This window comes from Antennarius striatus, chromosome 10, assembly GCF_040054535.1.
Source record: "Antennarius striatus isolate MH-2024 chromosome 10, ASM4005453v1, whole genome shotgun sequence".
NCBI lineage: Eukaryota > Metazoa > Chordata > Actinopteri > Lophiiformes > Antennariidae > Antennarius > Antennarius striatus.
The window spans coordinates 4,937,633-4,955,892 of record NC_090785.1 but is presented as its reverse complement, the minus strand read 5'-3'; the positions used below and the strand labels follow the sequence as shown (position 1 = coordinate 4,955,892).

The 18,260-nt window shown below is 39.3% G+C and overlaps 1 protein-coding gene across 1 annotated transcript; it reads right to left on the bottom strand.

Moving 5' to 3' along the window:
- Positions 1-4,735: 4,735 nt before the first annotated feature.
- nkx3-2 (NK3 homeobox 2) lies at positions 4,736-7,312 on the bottom strand. Its single transcript, XM_068326492.1, has 2 exons — positions 6,744-7,312; positions 4,736-6,009 (listed from the first exon to the last, which is right to left on the bottom strand). The coding sequence occupies exons 1-2, from the start codon at positions 7,111-7,113 to the stop codon at positions 5,585-5,587; spliced, it is 795 nt and encodes a 264-aa protein (XP_068182593.1). The 5' UTR covers positions 7,114-7,312; the 3' UTR covers positions 4,736-5,584.
- Positions 7,313-18,260: the final 10,948 nt, after the last annotated feature.

The following is an 18,260-nucleotide window of genomic DNA, read 5'->3' as shown; positions in this document are numbered from 1 at the left end:
TTGTATATTAGCAGGGGGTTTTTTTTCATGCCAAGGATTTGAAGTGGAACAAATTAAACCCCCTCTGCTCATTTGTGTCTCATGGATGGAATGATGGAGGAAATAAATGACATACAGGTTTGCGTCTTTCGGATCCGGAAACATCTTTAGCAAACCACTGCTGTACATATTCTTTTGTCAACTGTCACACTGCTGACCACACTTCACTTCAGCTTCACATACAACACTAAAATACATCTTAAAAATTGTTATTGATGTTAGGCATCAATAACAATAATCCCATATCATATTCTCAATGGCAATAATATGGGTTGCACTTGTTCAATGAGGTGCAACCCAACATAAACTAATGTTTAGTTTTGACTGTTGCTGTGTGAGGGTGTTAATTTACTGTATGTTTATGATTGAGTTTGTGGATAGATTAATTGATTGACTGTCATGTTCTACAAAGTAATGAAGTTTTGTTAAAAAGGAGAATGACACTGCGTCTTATATAAAGGATCTAGACTGTAAATTATTGTAATCTTTTCAATCTGTTTTAACTCCTTCCATTCTCTCACACACATATTCTCATACAGTGTGTCTGCAAATATTTTCAGTGTACCATCTGGAATTATCTTTTATATTAGCGGTAATACATTTCTTCCACAAACACACAAACAAACTGATTCAATACAATATTACCATATTAGGATATTGGCAGAAAAACATTTTATTACCCTGAAAATAATTTTTAATTTATCTGTATGCTGATGATTTATCTTCCAGAAGCACAAATTGTATCCCCGACCAATAAGAATATGACATTATTGGCAAATTTTACTTCATTCTTGGGCAAAGATACAAAACAGAGCACTTTAAAACTCCCTGGCGTATCTATAAATTATTCAAAGTTGGTTCAATTCTCAATTCTTGGTAGAAGTAGAAACGAATTGTTATCCTGCTTGCAGAAACTGTAGCTAAAAAGTTGGAATTCATTCAAGGTGATAATTGTTCAAGACATCTGAATATAGTTTTATGCAGATGCATTAAACAGCTTTCACCTTTGCATTCGTTCTTCCTTCAATGGGTATGAATGCTTGTTTTTAAAATTGGCAGTCCAGAAAAACAAAAGATAAAACCATGCAGCACTCTGAAAGGAATCTTTTGAAATATATGTGAAGAACAACAGCCTGTAGTATGAAATGAAATTAAAAATGCAGGGGAAAAAGTTACATCATTTAAATTTTATGACAGTGACTTTAAACTACATTTATATTCTTCTCTAATAAAGATATTTGAGAAATATGTGAAAAAGTAATTTTATACAATGATTTTGCTGTCAGAAAAAATTAAACCTGCAGAAAAGAATATGGAAAAATAGAACACTGTACACCATATTCTGAACTGCCTGAGCTGTATGCTAGATTTAGTGAGATGTTGAGCAGTTTTTAAAAGTAGGATAATTTTTTTTTTTAAATTTAGACATCTTTTTCTGTATTATATTTGGTAATGGTGTAAGGGCTTTTTTAATTTAATCTGATTACAGTTTTACTTCATCCTTTTATGTGTTCTCTAATATTTCTCAAGATGTGCTGAGCAACGACGAAAGGTTGAATTAGTCCTCGTCTTTCACGCTTTTGCTTTTCACTGCAGGAGAAGGATGTCACTGTAACATGAGGGAGGAACAGGAATTTGCACCTGGGCCACTTTGAAGCAGGTGGCAGTGGCTGTCAGGAAGGCATATACCAGATGAGGGTGTGATTGACAGCTTCCCAATAGAAAATTTCCTATAATTGTTTTTTAGTCTGAAATGATCAAGGTCAAGCTGACAGCTGAAATAATATCTGTCAATAAGCTTTTTTTCATTTCGCCAGTTTGTCCAGCGGCTTCACGCTCTGGTGCAGATTGTTTGCGATCCAGGGAATAAACGGATTAGCCCTTGAATTAAATCACTGATGGAAGAGGGAATTTTCCCGGACAATAACTGGGTTTCAGTTTCACTTTCTCCACAAAAACGCAACGAGAATATTCATCTATTGAGATGATTTGATGGACGATTCCATGTGTTTATTGTAAAACGATCAATAAGACATAGAAACATTTAATGTCGCTGCAGATGTTTGACTGCAGCCTTCTTGTTTATTTCACTTTGCACAGCTTTCTTCCTTTAAATATTGATGTATCACATTTATGCAAAGAGGTCTGGAGGCTGAAAGGGCTGTGAAGAACTATTCAGCAGGTACAATTTGAAAAATGTGGTGCAAAATAAGTCAAACAACTTCTACAGCCTGGTGAAACAATTGCGTATACCTAAGTTTAGATAATTTTTTTCTTTTATTTTGACATTCTGTATAGTTACTTTTTGTATTCAACCGGTTGATGAAACCTATGTCTGAAATAAAATGGTATATTTCAAATAACAAGGCAAGATTATTTTTTTTGTGGGCTCAAACATCAGAAAGACCTCGTGGCTGGCTGAGATTTTAAACTTAGTTTTGTCATATAGACATCACTGTTAAATCTAGTTATAACCACAGTTTGTCAACAGAAATTCATTGAGAAATATGTAAACAATCAAACCCATGTGACCAAATTGATGTTTTTCAAAGTAATATTGCGGTTAAGCGGCCCTGCTGTGTCATTCAAAGTAGGCATCCGCGTTATTTTTCTAACAAAGGATGATTTTCTCTGTGGTCGCAAGAAAAAGGCGCACACAACCTGTGTGGTTAAAAAAAAAAGGCCCCCGGTGCTCCACAGCAGCCCTCCTGCTCGAAAATCGGTCTCCCTGCTGCTATTATAATAAAGAGCCTTCAGCTCAGTTTACTGGAGCGCAAACCCACTCCATAGACGATAAAACATTTTTATATGAATCCTGATTTTCTACTATCAACAACAAATGGAGACAACTGCAAATCAAAAGCAATCGTTCCACATGCAAAGAGCAACTGAGTGATTTCAAACAATCTGGGCGAGAATATATTGGCCCCGTCTTATTCCGACCATAAATACAAATACTGTAGTGAATAAGGAGTCGGTTGTGAAGATGAACAGAATTTCTTTTGTGAAAAAAAGAAATATTGCAGGAAATAATTTCCGAACTCTGTACTGGTCCAGTAGAAAGAAAAAAAAACTAAACATTTTTACGCGTCAACTTGATTTTGGTGCGTAACGTGCGATTTAGATTTGGAAGCGGAAATAAGATACATGGGGCAGGCCGACTTCCTTCCTAAATCAAGATTTATTTATTTTTTCTTCAAAAGAAAGTCAGCAGGTCTCGCTGTTAAAGCGTCATTGACAATAAGTCTATAATTCCCACGGTTTAAGCTCATTTTAGGGAGAAAACAAAACAGGGAAACCTGAAATAGGCTTGATGCACACTGATGAGGGTGTTTTCATGTCAACATCGCAGGATGAAAGGGGGAAAAAGCCGCGATATATCCCTCTATATCAGATATCTCATATGCAGGTATGAAAAGGAATTATGTGGCCACTCCTTATTGTCCCTCCAAGCCCTTTAAGAACCGGAACAGCCAATGGGGAGCATCCATAGCTCTGGAGATGGTCAGGAGTGCCGCGTATACCTGCATCCCAGATCAGATTTATATAAGCCCAGGCGCCATTCCTAAGTAGGAAGGGTGTTTTTTATCAAGTGTGCATATAGGGCACTGATCAACCAACCTCCCGCATGTACCTAAATAAACAAAAAAGGATTATAGGCTCCAGTGTGCTGTGCGTAAAAGCGCGATGTCAACCCTTCAAATTCCAGATGTGACTCGTTCTGGAAAACTCGTGATTCTGTAAAAGTATTTCTTTCTGGTTACTCAATCTCAAGTCTGATCCGTCAGTCGCCATTAAAACTAAAAACACATTAACACAAGTTTATTTCCGAGTTTTAAAAATGTATCCCACAATCTGGATTTACAAAGCGAAGACGGATGGATGATGTGCACACACGGCAGCTCCCTGCTGACCCAGTCAGGGTCTTACTGGTTACGGGGTAACACATGAAAGTATTCCAGTAATACTTTAATTCCAGTAATAAGCCTACAATTAGGAAGAAGTATTGTCCCTGTTTGAGATAAAAGACACTAGCCCACAGTGTGTGTTCTTTTACCACAGTGACATGAGCCTCCTTAACCCCGGAATACTCCTCTCATCGCGTTGACGTGCAGCCCTAAAGGTAGCTGTCAGTTTACCCTGTCCAGGAATCACGGAGCTATTCATCATCGTTTGACAGGTGTTTTTGGGAAGGTGTCATAGTGGCCCAGATGACACCTAAGGGCGCAAAGCACGAGCACAATGAGTCCAGATCTTTGGGGAAACGCCTTTTTCAACGTTTTACAATATAATTTCACAATACGCACGAAAAGCGAGGAAAAAAATGCTGATTACAAAATGAAAGTTTGTGTAAGCGATTTTATGACTCGTTGCGTATTTGTCAATTCCTGATTTATTAGGATTTAATTTGTGTTCGCTTCCTAAAAGCTGTGTTTACAGTGTCATTTATGTGCCGATTTCATTTTATTCTTTTATTTAAACTTTGAGAAGCCTTTCTGATTAAACCGTTTTTAAAGAATACCGTTTAAATCCAGCGTTAAAATATTTAAATCATTCAATGTAAAAAGAAAGTACTCAACCAAAAAAGTTGAGTAAAAGTCGCTGCATTAGTATCAAAATAGAAAGACATATCTTCCCCAATATTTCTTTCAAAAATAAAATTGTCTCCAAATGATGTAATGCCTGATATCTTTTAATGCTTTTTCGATCTAAACAGTCATTTAACACATATATCCCTTATACATTTGAACTGGTTGGTCTGTTTGCGCCTGCCTCCTACCACACGATCCCTTTTCGGGTCAAGAACACAATAAACCGCCTCTTCTCCGTCTCACCAGCACATTCCCACACTGCAATGTTTTCTTACATCGAAATAACGTCACGAATATTCTCCAAAGTGCTCATATGTCTTACCTTTACAAACACAGCAAGAAAAAAAAAAATACAACCTGTAACAGAGACTTTTATGTGAAAAGTCAATGGACTATGTCTATTTCCAATCACTGCAGAGGTAGGAAGGCGCATGTAAAATATAAACCATCATATAAGGTGACATTTTCAGTCTTGGGCCGCCAGTTCTCAAGGTGGGGGGCGTCAGAGGTCCTCGAGGGGCTCCAGGGTAAGGAGAATACTATTTTTTTTCAATGTAACTGTGTTATACTCCTCAAATATACTGACATTTTATACGCTGGAACAGTTTCTCTCCGATAAAGGATTCAGACAATTCTGATTTTTTTTTTTTTTTGTCTAAATTGTGAGAAACGTCTTCAACAGGGTTCCCCGACGGCAAAATCTTTCTACGTGACACAAAGAGTCGTTTTGAGTACTTGAGGATGTGGAGCCAAGAAAAAAAAACGTTTGTGAACTTCAGGGCGTCCCTGGACAATACCATGAGTCAATTCAGTCGGAGATGCTGAGGTGTTTACAGTCCCCCCAGGTCCCCTCCTCTTGTCAGAAAAAAAAAAGATATGTTGGTCTATAGTTAGTTTGTTTTCCTGGGAGAAGAGTAATAGAACAAAAATGAATAAATACAGTCACCGGGTTATCACTGGTTCCCCGCGCAAGCAGAGAGTGTCCATGCAGGGAGGCAGTAAGCGTAAGGGTAATAATAGGACGGCTGCAGGGAGAGCAGCGGGGGCCGGAGGATCTCTCCCGGGCTGTACTGTCTCTGGTCGTCACGCACCAAAACTTTTACCGCCACCTTCTTGGCAGCCGGGGTCGACGCCATCAGGTCGGCAGCCATCTGACGGCGTTTCGTCTTGTACCGGCGGTTCTGGAACCAGATCTTGACCTGAGTCTCTGTGAGTTTCAGGGAGGCCGCCAGGTCCGCCCGCTCCGGTCCGGACAGGTACCGCTGGTGGTTGAAGCGACGCTCCAACTCGAAGACTTGGGCGTGAGAAAAGGCCGCCCTGGAGCGCTTTTTGCGCTGTTTAGGTTGATCCTGGTTCTTCTCATCCAGGGTGCTGGAGTCTGAGAGCAGGAGACACGAAGATGAAACATGACTACGCGTTCCTGTACAAGTGTGTTATTTTACTACAGTTCACGTGATGATCTCCATTGAGTTTGGCGCAGCTATAGGTAGATGTGACCAATTACATCAAACCCGATTATATAAAACTGCAAGAATTGTGCGCGCTCCCATAAAACCGTGTTTCTCATTTTCATGTTCAGAAAGGACTTGGCACGTATTTCCCTCAGGTTTTTATAGTTCTGAAAGTGATATAACGTCTCATCACACTTCCACACGGGCCTAAATGCAGAAGTTTTAGTTCCTTAAAATATATTTTAGTTTTCCCCCAGTTGTTGTTTTTTTTTTTTCTTTTTAATTTTCATGTTTTGTCTAAAATGAATTCGGATCTTTTCAGAGATACTGTAACCTCTCGTGATTCATAACAGATTCGGATATTTATATGATCGAGATTATCTATTAAAAGGTGTGCGTAAAACTAGGACAAGTCATGCGTAAAAGTGTGCAGGGCTTTTTTTTTTTTCAAAAAGGACAGCTGTAGTTAGTAACACAGTCTTAACCCTAAACCGATTCTTAAAAACTAGGCCAGCAATATTAAAGTGTAGTACTAAAAGTGAGTGCGCTTTTAAATCAATCCTGTCAGTTTTAAAGCCACAAACTGCATCGTGTCGTTATTGTTCTGTTCAAATAAAATTAAAAAAAAGCGCCACACTTTCTTTTGGTTGTGTTTACCTACCCGTCGCGTTGTTAGGCTCGCTGTCACTCTTTGCGTTTTCCGCGTTTGCAGACTCGTGGTCCGTCTCTTGCAAACTTTCCTCCGGTCCATCCGACGCGGGGTCTCCGTCTTTCTCTGATTTGCACACTGCCGCCGTCTTGCTGTCGTTGTCATCGCTTAGTCCCGAGTCCGAGTCGTAGTTTTTCTGTTCCGTCGGCTCACAAGACTCACCATCATCTCCCCGAGACCCGCCATTCATTTCACCAAATATTTTCCAGCAAGCCGTCTTGGAGAAGCACATGTCCAAATCTGTTAAGTGTCGACTGTCGTCCTTTTTGTTCAGGATGGCCTGGATTGAGAAAGGCATCAGGGAGTTGCCACGAACGGCCATCTTCAGAAACCCGCAGCTCTTCTAGTTGAGTAATTAAACGAGCCAGATAGAGGAGGAAATATCAGTTCATCCACATTTTAGGCTACTCCCCTCCGTGGAGCGCTGATCGTCGCTTAACTTTCCCCCACAGTTCGTGCTCGCATCCCCGCGGGAGAAGCCCTGGAAACTTTCTGCTATATCCGCAAGCGCGATGTTTCTCCTCCGCATAGCTCTGCCATCAGCGCGGCCGCACTCCACTCTCTGGCCCTTTTCACCCAATATTTTTTTAACATCCACCTCACCTGTGACTGACAGGCACTCCTCGTCCGCTACTATTGGTCTAGAGAGGAGGAAAGTCATTTCAGGATTGGTCACTGTAAATGACGTCACGCCGCCTCCAACTTCACGGGATAAAGTTCAAGAAAGGGTTGGTCGAGGTGTTTAAAAGTGGATTAAACTGAAATCCATGCTGCAGCTAAGTAATTTTATTTGAAACACAAAAAAAATCCTGAAACAGGCCAATGGATGCATCTCTGCTTGGTCAATGAATCAACGGTAATTAGTCGTTCTGATCAGTGGTGTGGGATAAAAGTGGTGCCTCAACATCCCGTGGTTGTAAATATTTAAAATCATGCATGCATGAAAAACAGCAGACAACACCAAGAAAGGCGGGTTAGTCTGAGATCAGATGAGAGCAGATTTAAGAAGCAAAACTGATCAAAATATAAATGGGAAGCTTATTTATGATTTTCCTCATATTACTTGAATGCAGCACCAGGACTAAGTTTGTCGGAGCAGCGCTCTTATCAAAACTTAACCCCTCAGCGCCCAAACGCGTCTTACAGGACGCCATCTGTCACCTGTCCTCGGTGACATTCTGGAAACCTGAAGGTTGATATCGATACGTTTCATAAACTCTTCAAACGTCCTCATTTTGTCACACCTTTGGCATCCACGGCTCGCCGTCACGGCACGACCAGGTAGGCCTCAACTCGTGCGTGGATCAGATTTACGCACCGACCGCTGACTTTATTTGCTTTAAGTGTTTTATTAATGGAGAAACGGGAGCGTCAGCTTCTCACAAACACTGACGTCTGTTCCTGAACATTTCTAAACCGCGTAAGGTCAAGCTGTGTTGTTTAATTAAGAGAATTCACGCGTCATGAAAGAATATAAATTAATTCTCAAATTGGTATTTTTGCTGCGTAAAACGGAAAACTTGTTTCGTTTTGAAGCAGATTCTCTGTTTGAGGCTCTAGAGGTGTTAGACACTTTGCGCACAAGGGTTTATTACGCACAATATTTTATCAATATGACCTGTTGAACCCCTTGTCTGCGTTAATACACGGAAACACGTTTGTCCCTGCGTGTCCGGATCGTGACCTCTCCTGTTCCAACGTCGCCGGTCAACGCAGCAGATTACTCACCTTCAGATCTCACCTTCTGCAAACTGTGTTCATTTAGGCCTAATCAATAAAAATAAAAAATAAAAAATATTTGTTTTATTTCGGAAACTAACAAAGAATTAGCATTTTCATTGTAAAGCGAGCACAAGAGAATATTTCATTGTTGTAAAGCAGGTATTAGTTAATTGACCATTCTCTGATTACCAGCTTGTTTTAATAGGCTGGCTTTTGTGCGTGAATATCTTCATATTTGATGGGCCAGCAAACCATTTGGTTTCTGTCGTGAATATCCAGGTTCTGTTTTTCCTGGATATATTGAATAGGTATCAAATGAAATTGATCAAGTGGTTATTATAAAATAAAGTACCATTATCGATTAAGCTGTGCGTCTTTAAAAACATATTGTTTGACAAAAGGAAGCATTAAATCGTGAATTGAAAGCGCCATAATAATGATTATAAGGCTATGATTATAAGATAATACATCAATAATCACTTTATTGCAGACCCCCTATCACTTTGTTGTTTGTTTGTTTATTGTTGTTGTTTGTTTGTTTGTTTGTTTACTTTAATTTTTTTAACGCAACTGATATGAAGACAACATGAAGATCGAAAGCGCAAAGCTCAGTCAGTCCGAACGGAGTTTGACGACTCTGACAGCAGCATCCTGCAGAAAAGAAAGAAACTGGTTTTTAATTCTAGAACCACCTTGATGGTTATTTGTCCTTTTGGTTTGTGGTTGATTTTCTGCCTCCAATAAAACCTAACGGAACGCGCAAAAGACGAATTATTCCCTGATTTCAATATGAATTATATACGTTTTATTTTATTTTGATTTCAGTGCATAATTAATTTCTTGGTTGGGGCTTGATCTAAAAATGGCTTTTAAATATAAGAATGAGGATCAAAACATTTTTTTTAATATCAACCCTTGAAATAAAAATGTATTTTTCATAGACTATATTCCATTTGTACCTGTCGTGTCGACAGATTCGTCATATTTGAACAATAGAAACGTGATATGTTAAATAATCGATATTCGATTATTGCATTAGATAAAACTAACTTTGGCACAACCCTCAATGGACTTCGGTACAGCTGACACCTTGTGCAAAACCTTTGCATGCATACATTATACCATCTAGTGGCCGTTGGACAGACCTCTGCAGCCTGACTTTTGACTCCTGCGTCTTTGGGATCTGCTCGGAAAACATTTTAAATTTCTGTCTGCAGCGGTAGAGTCTGTTTTTCTAATATCCTTTTATATAAAACAACATTGCAATGATTTAATAAGTCATTTTGCCCACAAACACTGATGCATCCTTTACAAATATTTAAGTAAATCTCTTAGAAACACTATTCCTGCTGTGTGAAATGAAATCATGTGGCGTCAGGGCTGGATGTGACCTTGAGGATAAAAGTTTGTCACTACGAGCAACGAAAACACAACTGGGAGAAGGAAAACGCACAAACCGCCGACACATCTGGATATTTTCACACACCCTGCCCTTGTTCTGTTAGAACCTCCACTGAAGGCCAACACACAAGCACAATGAATATATTTGGTTTATCTTGTGGAACTTTCTTTTTCTGTGCCTTCCTGGCATTTTAATCATAACGTACGGTTTTCTATTGTACCAAACAATCCCGTAAACACACGTATGACTTCATCTTGGGGGGAAAAAAAAAAAAGAAAATAAATAAGAGTCTGCCAATTCTCTAACAAAGTGAGTCAGTGTGCGCCTATCAATGTGATGTGGAGCAGAGCTCCACGGGTTGCTCTGTGTTTTGGTAACCACACTGCGAGGTGGAGTAAGAAGCAGTAAGTAGCTGTAAGTGGCAGGAAATGTAAACAGCAGCGCCGATGGCTGCTTGGTTTTCATTCAGACAACTGCATGGGGTATTTAAAATAGATGCTCAGCTGGTTTGTGGTGTTTTGGATGATCATTGGAGCGATCCGAATTGTATTTAACCATTTGCATACATTTTTGAAAAATGTTTCCAATTTGAATAGAAAATCCGGAAGCGGAAAGTAGAAAATTCCTGTACTGCAAAAAAAAAAAAAACTGACTTGAAAGAATTCTAAATAAAGTTAGCTTAAGTTTCTTATTTATTTATTAAATAGCAGCTTCATTGAATGGATTGGACAATAAAATACGTATAAAGAGTAAAAGATTCTTCTTGAGGATTTTAGAGGCATAATCTGATTTGAAACCAAGAAAAAGTGTAAAAAACAAACAAACAAACAAAAAAAACGCCAAACAAACAGGAAGAACAGGAAATTCACATTAAGTACCAATACCACACAATCAAAATATTCCATCACAATTTAAAGCGCAAGTGAATTTTGCGCGCATGTTTTGCAAGTAAAATGCGATTTAGATTTGTTAAGATGTTCAAATGTTGTGATGCGAAAACATGTGTCATTTATGTTTGGGATGGCATACAAAATGTAAGTCAGCAACAAAATTGCCTTTTTTGGGGGTTATTCTTTCTTATTTAGTCCATAAAAATGTGTGAAAATAGAAGAGCTATTGCTAATAGCGGTGTCTGAAGATGTCTTGTTCTTGTTCTTGTCCTTACTTACTAACTTCACAATGATACAAACAACAACAACCAATCGGATCAATCAGTTTGATACAGGTCTGTGTACCTGGTCTGTGGTCCGTGGACAGGAGGGCTCCCTCTGCTGGCGAGGACGAAAACCTGCTTTCATAATCTGGAAAGATGAGACGTTCACCCCATAATAGCAGTGCCGGGAAGGAGGTAAAAATTCATCTTATTTTTCTATCTACAGTGACACAACTTCTTAATATACTCAGACTTTTTGTCTGCCCTCCTCCAATTGAACACAAGGGTGAAATTCCCTCCTGCTTTCCAGTAAAGAATTAAACTTAAATGGTATATTACCCCACTACATTACCTCAACACACCGGGCCCCCAAATCATTTTCGGTGTCTCTTCTTATAACTTTAAACTCTTGTTTCTAACCTAAACCCCGCCTGATACAGCAACATACCAGTCGCTGTGGTAACATCTCTGCTTCCCCTCCTCTCCATGGTGTGTTTATGACAGGTCTGGATTTTTTTCCCCCCTTCTTGCATGTTGGTATGAAAGGAGGGGGCTCACCGCACGCTATAGATACATACACCCCCTCTCCAACCCCCACCCCTTTCTCATGGGGAGAATAACTGTCAAATTGGGTTCAGATGGAGCCGCACATGCGAGGACACTGCCAAGACTCATTCTCTGTAAATGCTCCCCAAAATACCAAATATTAGATCCACCATGATAGCACCCTAAATCATCTTCAACACTGGAAAGTGGCAGGAAAGGTACGGGGGGGGGATGGAACGACCATGGTTAAGTATGCTTTTAGTCTTCTAAATTAATTTTGGAACAGAAAAAGTATCCTTGCATGCGATGGCGCACTAAGCGGAAGAGCCCCCTGGGACAGAACACTTAGTACAGTAAATGGAACCAAGAGACGAGCCGAGGGGAAGCTCCTCTGTCTGGTGGAAGATATTCAAAGCATCTCAGCAATTGCTGCGCTGCAACAGACACAAGAGCAAGTGCTGTTACAGTCCAATTAATGTGTGTAGATAGCACAGACGTGATTTATAGTTTATTTTTTTGGCTCTGCTTGCGCTCTGGCACGCAACAGATGATGCATGCAGCTCAAGCACATCATGAAGGGCTTGTGGAGGTCTGGAGGGTTTCTGCTGCCTGCTCAGGTCTCTCTCTTTCTTCTCCCGCCCTCACGCCTATATTAAGGCGTCCTTCAAAGCGGACCCCTTTCCAGTGGTTTTCATGTCACATGTGAAATTCCACTTTGGAACATATACGAGCAGATGTGGTTACGAGGGCTTCAAGGACCATTTAGAAATTCTTCATTTATTATGAGCCTTTTTCTTTCCAGCAGGTGAAGTGGGTGTCAGAAAACAGCAGCTGCGTCGTGTGGTTCCTGAAGACAAGTTGTCACATACTTCTGTGCGCCAGAGGTTAGAGGTTAATTCTTTCGAGCGTTAAAGCTCTTCTTTAATGAAGTGTCCTGTAGTCATCCACTGATTTGTAGAGAAACAATCGTACACGAGGATTTTTGGAGGTTTTTATTCTTTAATGTACATTAAATCAAATGTCTGCGTTATTTCCGCCTGCATCATTGCTTTCATTGCCACAGAGTGCCACACTTATTTATATCTATAGTAATCCCTCGTTACTCGCGGTCAATGCGTTCCGGAGCCACGAGCGAAAATGAAATCCTGCGATATCGCGACGATTTATATTTATGGTAATTTAAACGTTTACGAGGCATGATGCAGCTTCAAAATACAGCATTGAAAAAAAAAAACCAAGAATCATAATTATTATTATAGCACTCCTCCTTTTTTTCCCCCCAGCATCCTTTAAAACATTCCAGCAGGAAACAAATTTCAATGTATAAAATGCTCTACAGTGCATGCTTACGTCATAGCACAGCTAAAACTCAAGATGAAAAAATTTTCTTTAAATTTTGAGAAATACTGATCATTTCCAATAAAAAGGTGAACAAGTCAATCAAATAATAATAATTACAATAATGAGAATTAGTGGATCGAGGGGTAACGGATGGTGATGTCGGTCGCGAAAATAACATATAAATAATATATATATAAATTATATATATAAATTATATATATAAATTATATATATATATATATATATATATATATATATATATATATATATATATATAAATATTATATATATATATATATATATATATATATATATATATATATATATATATATATATATATATATATATATATATATATATATATTCCTGTATTCTATCTGAGCTGCCACAAGTCAATCTGCATTATTTAAACTGCAGAACATTTTCAATTCAGCAAAAGAAGGGGGGGGGGGGTAAAAACTTTAAGACTCTAAGCTACCGCCCCTCCCAGCTGCCTGTCTCCAGTTATTTCTATGACTCTTGTGTAAAACTCTTCTGACGTTAAACACCTGTTAACTTTTATGTCTTGTGAGAGGAGTGGACCCGGCGCTGCTCGGCCGGGGCCAAATCCCCAGTAGAGGAAAGACCACTCCCCACTCAAGAGAGGTGGCGGTGGATGGGGGTAGGGGGAGTGAGGCCCCTGATCCCTGCAGTTTGAGAGGATCCCCTCATCTCCAAGCCAACTATTGCAGCTGACAGCTGCCTGAAACCACCATCTTTCCACAGCTCTCTGCTGGATGACTTGCACAGCTCCCCACCGGCAGACCCGCCGAAGAGGCAAAGTCAAGAGAAGTGGAGGGTGGAGGCAGAGGATGTCGCTGGAGTCTGGCATCACCGTCACCTTTTGTCCTTCACCATTAGATGTCAGGGCGGCGTGACCTGTCAGAAACCAAAGAAATAGAAAATGACCTGTAACGCCCTCCACTAGGAGTGACAAACTCTACTGAGGGCCGTGAATGCAACATTATATTATGGAACAAATTAATTATCAAGCAAATATAGAACAATGTAGAGGTATTTCATCCAGCTATTCCATTTTTTTTGCTCTTTATCAATATATTACACTTTAATCTGTTTTTCTATCATATTCAGCTCTTTGAAACATTGGACCACGGAATATTAACTCTCAAGACAGATGAAACTCCGGACAATCTCAGATGTGTCTTTCACTTTTCAAATCATTTAACTTTTTGTTGATTTATTTCTCAACTGGATTATTAAATATCCATCACACAATTAATGCATGATATACATGAGGGAAACAGATATTGCTGAAAACATTGAAATGTGTATCTGCATTGGCTGTGATGGCTCGCTCTGTTCATTTCCTCATTGTCTTTTTCCTGCATGGCGCCCCCTACTGGTCCCAGTGGTACTGGTGAGCCAGTTATCGGAGTAGTACTCTGCAGTTAAGACGATCAACCTGCTCTCTCCCACTGCTGTTGTTCTCGCACCAGTACCACTACGACCAGTAGGTGGCGCCACGGAGCAGAAAGAAGAGGAAAACAAGGAGGAGATGTTGAATGATGAGCAGAAGTTGTTGGCTTATGTTCAGTAGTTTATGTATAACATTGACAATAAATACAATTAATAGCAAATATAAATAACACAGGTGTATCTTTATCAAGCATAAATGCATAATGAAAGCCTGGTTTGGATGGTTATTTATTCTTCTTCTACTTCATCTTCAGACATTAATGGGGGAAATTCACAGACACACACACACACACACACACACTTCACTTCTAAATAATGTGACTTGTTAATGATTTAATAGCACTCCCCCCCCCTCTTTATTGGATGTAAACATTAAACTGAATACATATATTTCAATGACAAAATATTAACATCACATTAACGCCATAGCAGCGACCCTTTCATCCCTATGAAACACACAGAGATGAAGCCCTTTCAAATTGGACTTTGATGTCATGAAGGGGTCAATCTAAAGGTATAAATAATGTCCGGTCAACAACGTTTGTCTAATTTTCACTTGCAGATTTCAACAGTAAGTACTTCAGCAGTCAGCACTGAAGCTAAAGCTAACTGATACATCCCTTTATGTTTAATTTCTCTGTTTTGCTTCTGTTATTTTTTTCAATGAACCAATAGTTTACATCACATACTGTAGCAAAACATTCAGAGTTCAGCTTTCAAGAAGTGTGACATCAGAGAAAATTGTGCATTTATTCTGATATTTATTGAGTTATTTTGACATGACGTGGAATAATTTACAGACCGTCCACGTTAGGTTGAATCCTTTTCCCATGTGCGTGTCATTGGCCCTCTTTCATGGTACTGAAGCCTAGTTAGGCAAAATAAACACATTTCTGTTTTGCTTGTCCCATGATAATATCTGTATGGCTAGGGGTGAACTGGTTACCATAGCAACAACCTTTTTTTTGTCTATTAAATGCACACACCCTTTCAAAATTCACTTCTCAAAGAAGAATCAATCAAAGTATAGATTAAAGAAAGAATAAAGTCATAGCTAATGTAAAGGTATATTTAATGTTCAGTTCAACGTTCAGCTCATTTCTCCTGCAGATTTGAACAGTAAGTATTCCAACAGTTAGCTTCGTAACTAAAGCTTTGTAACTGAAGCTAAATGCCAGCCTTTGACATGCAGCTGTGGATAAATGAGTTGCTGTCTGACCTTAGATCACATTTTAGCTAAAGTTTGTACATAGTGCATGTAAAATGTGAATATATAGTGCTCAGGTTCACCGCTGGAGTGATAGGAACGTAGTTTTTAGAAGTATCTAAAACAGTTTGAAAATACTACATGTTAATTCAGTTTGTTTTCAGTGCATACACATCAGGAACATCAAGGAAGATGATTAAGGGTAATAATGTAAATTATTTTTGTCTCTTTCTACCTTCACTTTTCCTGCTCTGCAGTCTGCTAGAATTTCGACAAATCCTTTGTGTGGACATGGGAGTTATGCATTCTAAAAACAAGCACCGCAGGAAGAAATGTGTGACTTTTGCAGATCCTCTGGTTCTGATAAAGATGATAGAGGCTAACACGTGTAGTGAAGAATCAGTGGACTCAGTCGCCATACTGGAGGAGCACATGAAACATTGGACTCTCACCGATTCTTACCTTCAAATGAAGACGCCAGAACCAGAGGCTGATGGAAGTGGTGAAGAATCGGTGGATCCAGCCGGCTCACTGGAGGAGAATAAGGAATATGTGACTATCACTGATACTCACATTCAGATGAAGACGCCAGAAGCAGAAGCTGACTTAAGTGGTAAAGAATCAGTGGACCCAGCCGCCACACTGGAACAGTGGACTATCATCGATGCTCACGTTAAGTTTAGAAAGAGGCAAGAGGGTTCAGAAATTCCTCTATCAGAGTTAACATGAAAACAACCAGTCAAATGTAGGTCGATTATATCTGATAGTTCATTCATTCATTTTCTATCCCGCTGTCGCTGGTAGCAGGGTTGCTGGAGTCTATCCCAGCTAACTTGGGGCATGAGGCAGGGGACACTCCAGGCACGACACCAGTGCATTGCAGAGCCACACAGAGACACAGACAAACACACAAGCACACACTGAAGTCTACAGAAATTTGAGACTGGCCAATTCACCCGAGGTGCATGTTTTTTGGAGGTGGAGAGAACCCCACGCGGACACGGGAAGAACATGCAAACCCAAGGGACTCAAACCCGGAACCGCTTTGCTGTGCGGCTACAGCGCTACCCACTGCGCCACCGTGCCGCCCTGAAGACATCCTACGTCACAATTTTTCAATCATTGATGTTCAATTATTTAGTGGCAAAAAGGGTTAACAGCACATTCTCAAAACATCAGCCACTGTACAAAGACGAAATGTAAGGGGAAAAGGGGTATATTTATGCAAATATGTTGTATTATTAACACATCAACTCATATTTGTTAAAAAAAATCCAATAAAATTAATAAAATTTCACAAAATAAATTTAAAAAAGTAATATAAATGTGTTTAGGCTTTTATAATTTCACTCTTCAATTCATCAATTTTCATCTTTTGATTTCAATTTCTTTGGCATTTTTCAAGCCTCTTTGGGGTAAATGTAAAACAGACCACTAGATAAATACTTTATGGTTGATTTTGCGTTCTAAATTACAGAAATTGTGTGTAGGAGCCGTTTCATAGTTTCTATGTATGTTAAAGCCTTATTAATTTAATTTTGCTTTATGTCTTATGGTATGTCTCTTTGTTCACACCTTATTGGATTTAACCCATATATTTATTATTTTTTGCAATAAATGGGAACCTCACCCGAAGAGAAACATCCTTCTGGACATTTCAAACTGGATACGTGTTATGGACATTCCTAACCCACCATAACTATTACAGTAAGTGAAACTTTTTGATTTATATATCCAGTAAGTACACTGTGTACCCACAGATTTAAATCTATTGTATATAGAAAGAATGATCTGTGATTATGATTGAGAGCTGGAACTGTTTTTCTTACAGTAGTAAGAAAATCATTCAAGCAAAAATTACATTTTTGACACGAGGTCCCCGCTGAGGCTGAAAGCAGCCCCTCCCTGTCATATAGAAAACATGCTGCCGATAAATCTAATGTGCTTTCAGAATGCTAATACTCAGGAGCAGAAACCCGAGTGGCAAATTCAAAAATCATTTTAGTCGACAATGCAAATAACTATAATAAAATCAGGCCTGGAGTCACTCCAATGGAATCAGCGAGTGAAAGGAGTGCTGTTTGTCTGCCAGGCCTGGTGGCTAAATAAAAGGCGATCCAAAACTTTAAATGAGAGCTAATAGTTTAAGGCTTGGATTACAGCACCAGGAAATACCTGAGAGGTACACCTTTAAGGAATCAAATTTAGCAATCCACAGGAATGGTTGGAAAACTTCAAGCAGAGAACTCAGGATTTCTGTAGCCTCTCAGTGCTTTTTTGGACCCCCTGGGTTCAGATGCAGCGATTAAACCCTCCTGATGCGTTAATGATGATGGAATATTTCATTCCGAGTTTGTCAGTTTTATCCCCCATTAGCAGGCAGGAATGTCCTCTCCTTTCCTCAGCTCCCACCTGATTGGTTAACATCCTTAGCTATATACACATCACAGACAGCACATCCATTTAGGAAACGCAGGAGATAACGTCTGAAACAAAATACGGGTCAATCAATACATATCTGGACATCTGTTCTAATCATTTAGCACAGGAGAAATTTTATAGAAATCATTGAAGAATGTAATTTAAGTAGATTGTGGATATGAAACTTTATGGATGAGAAC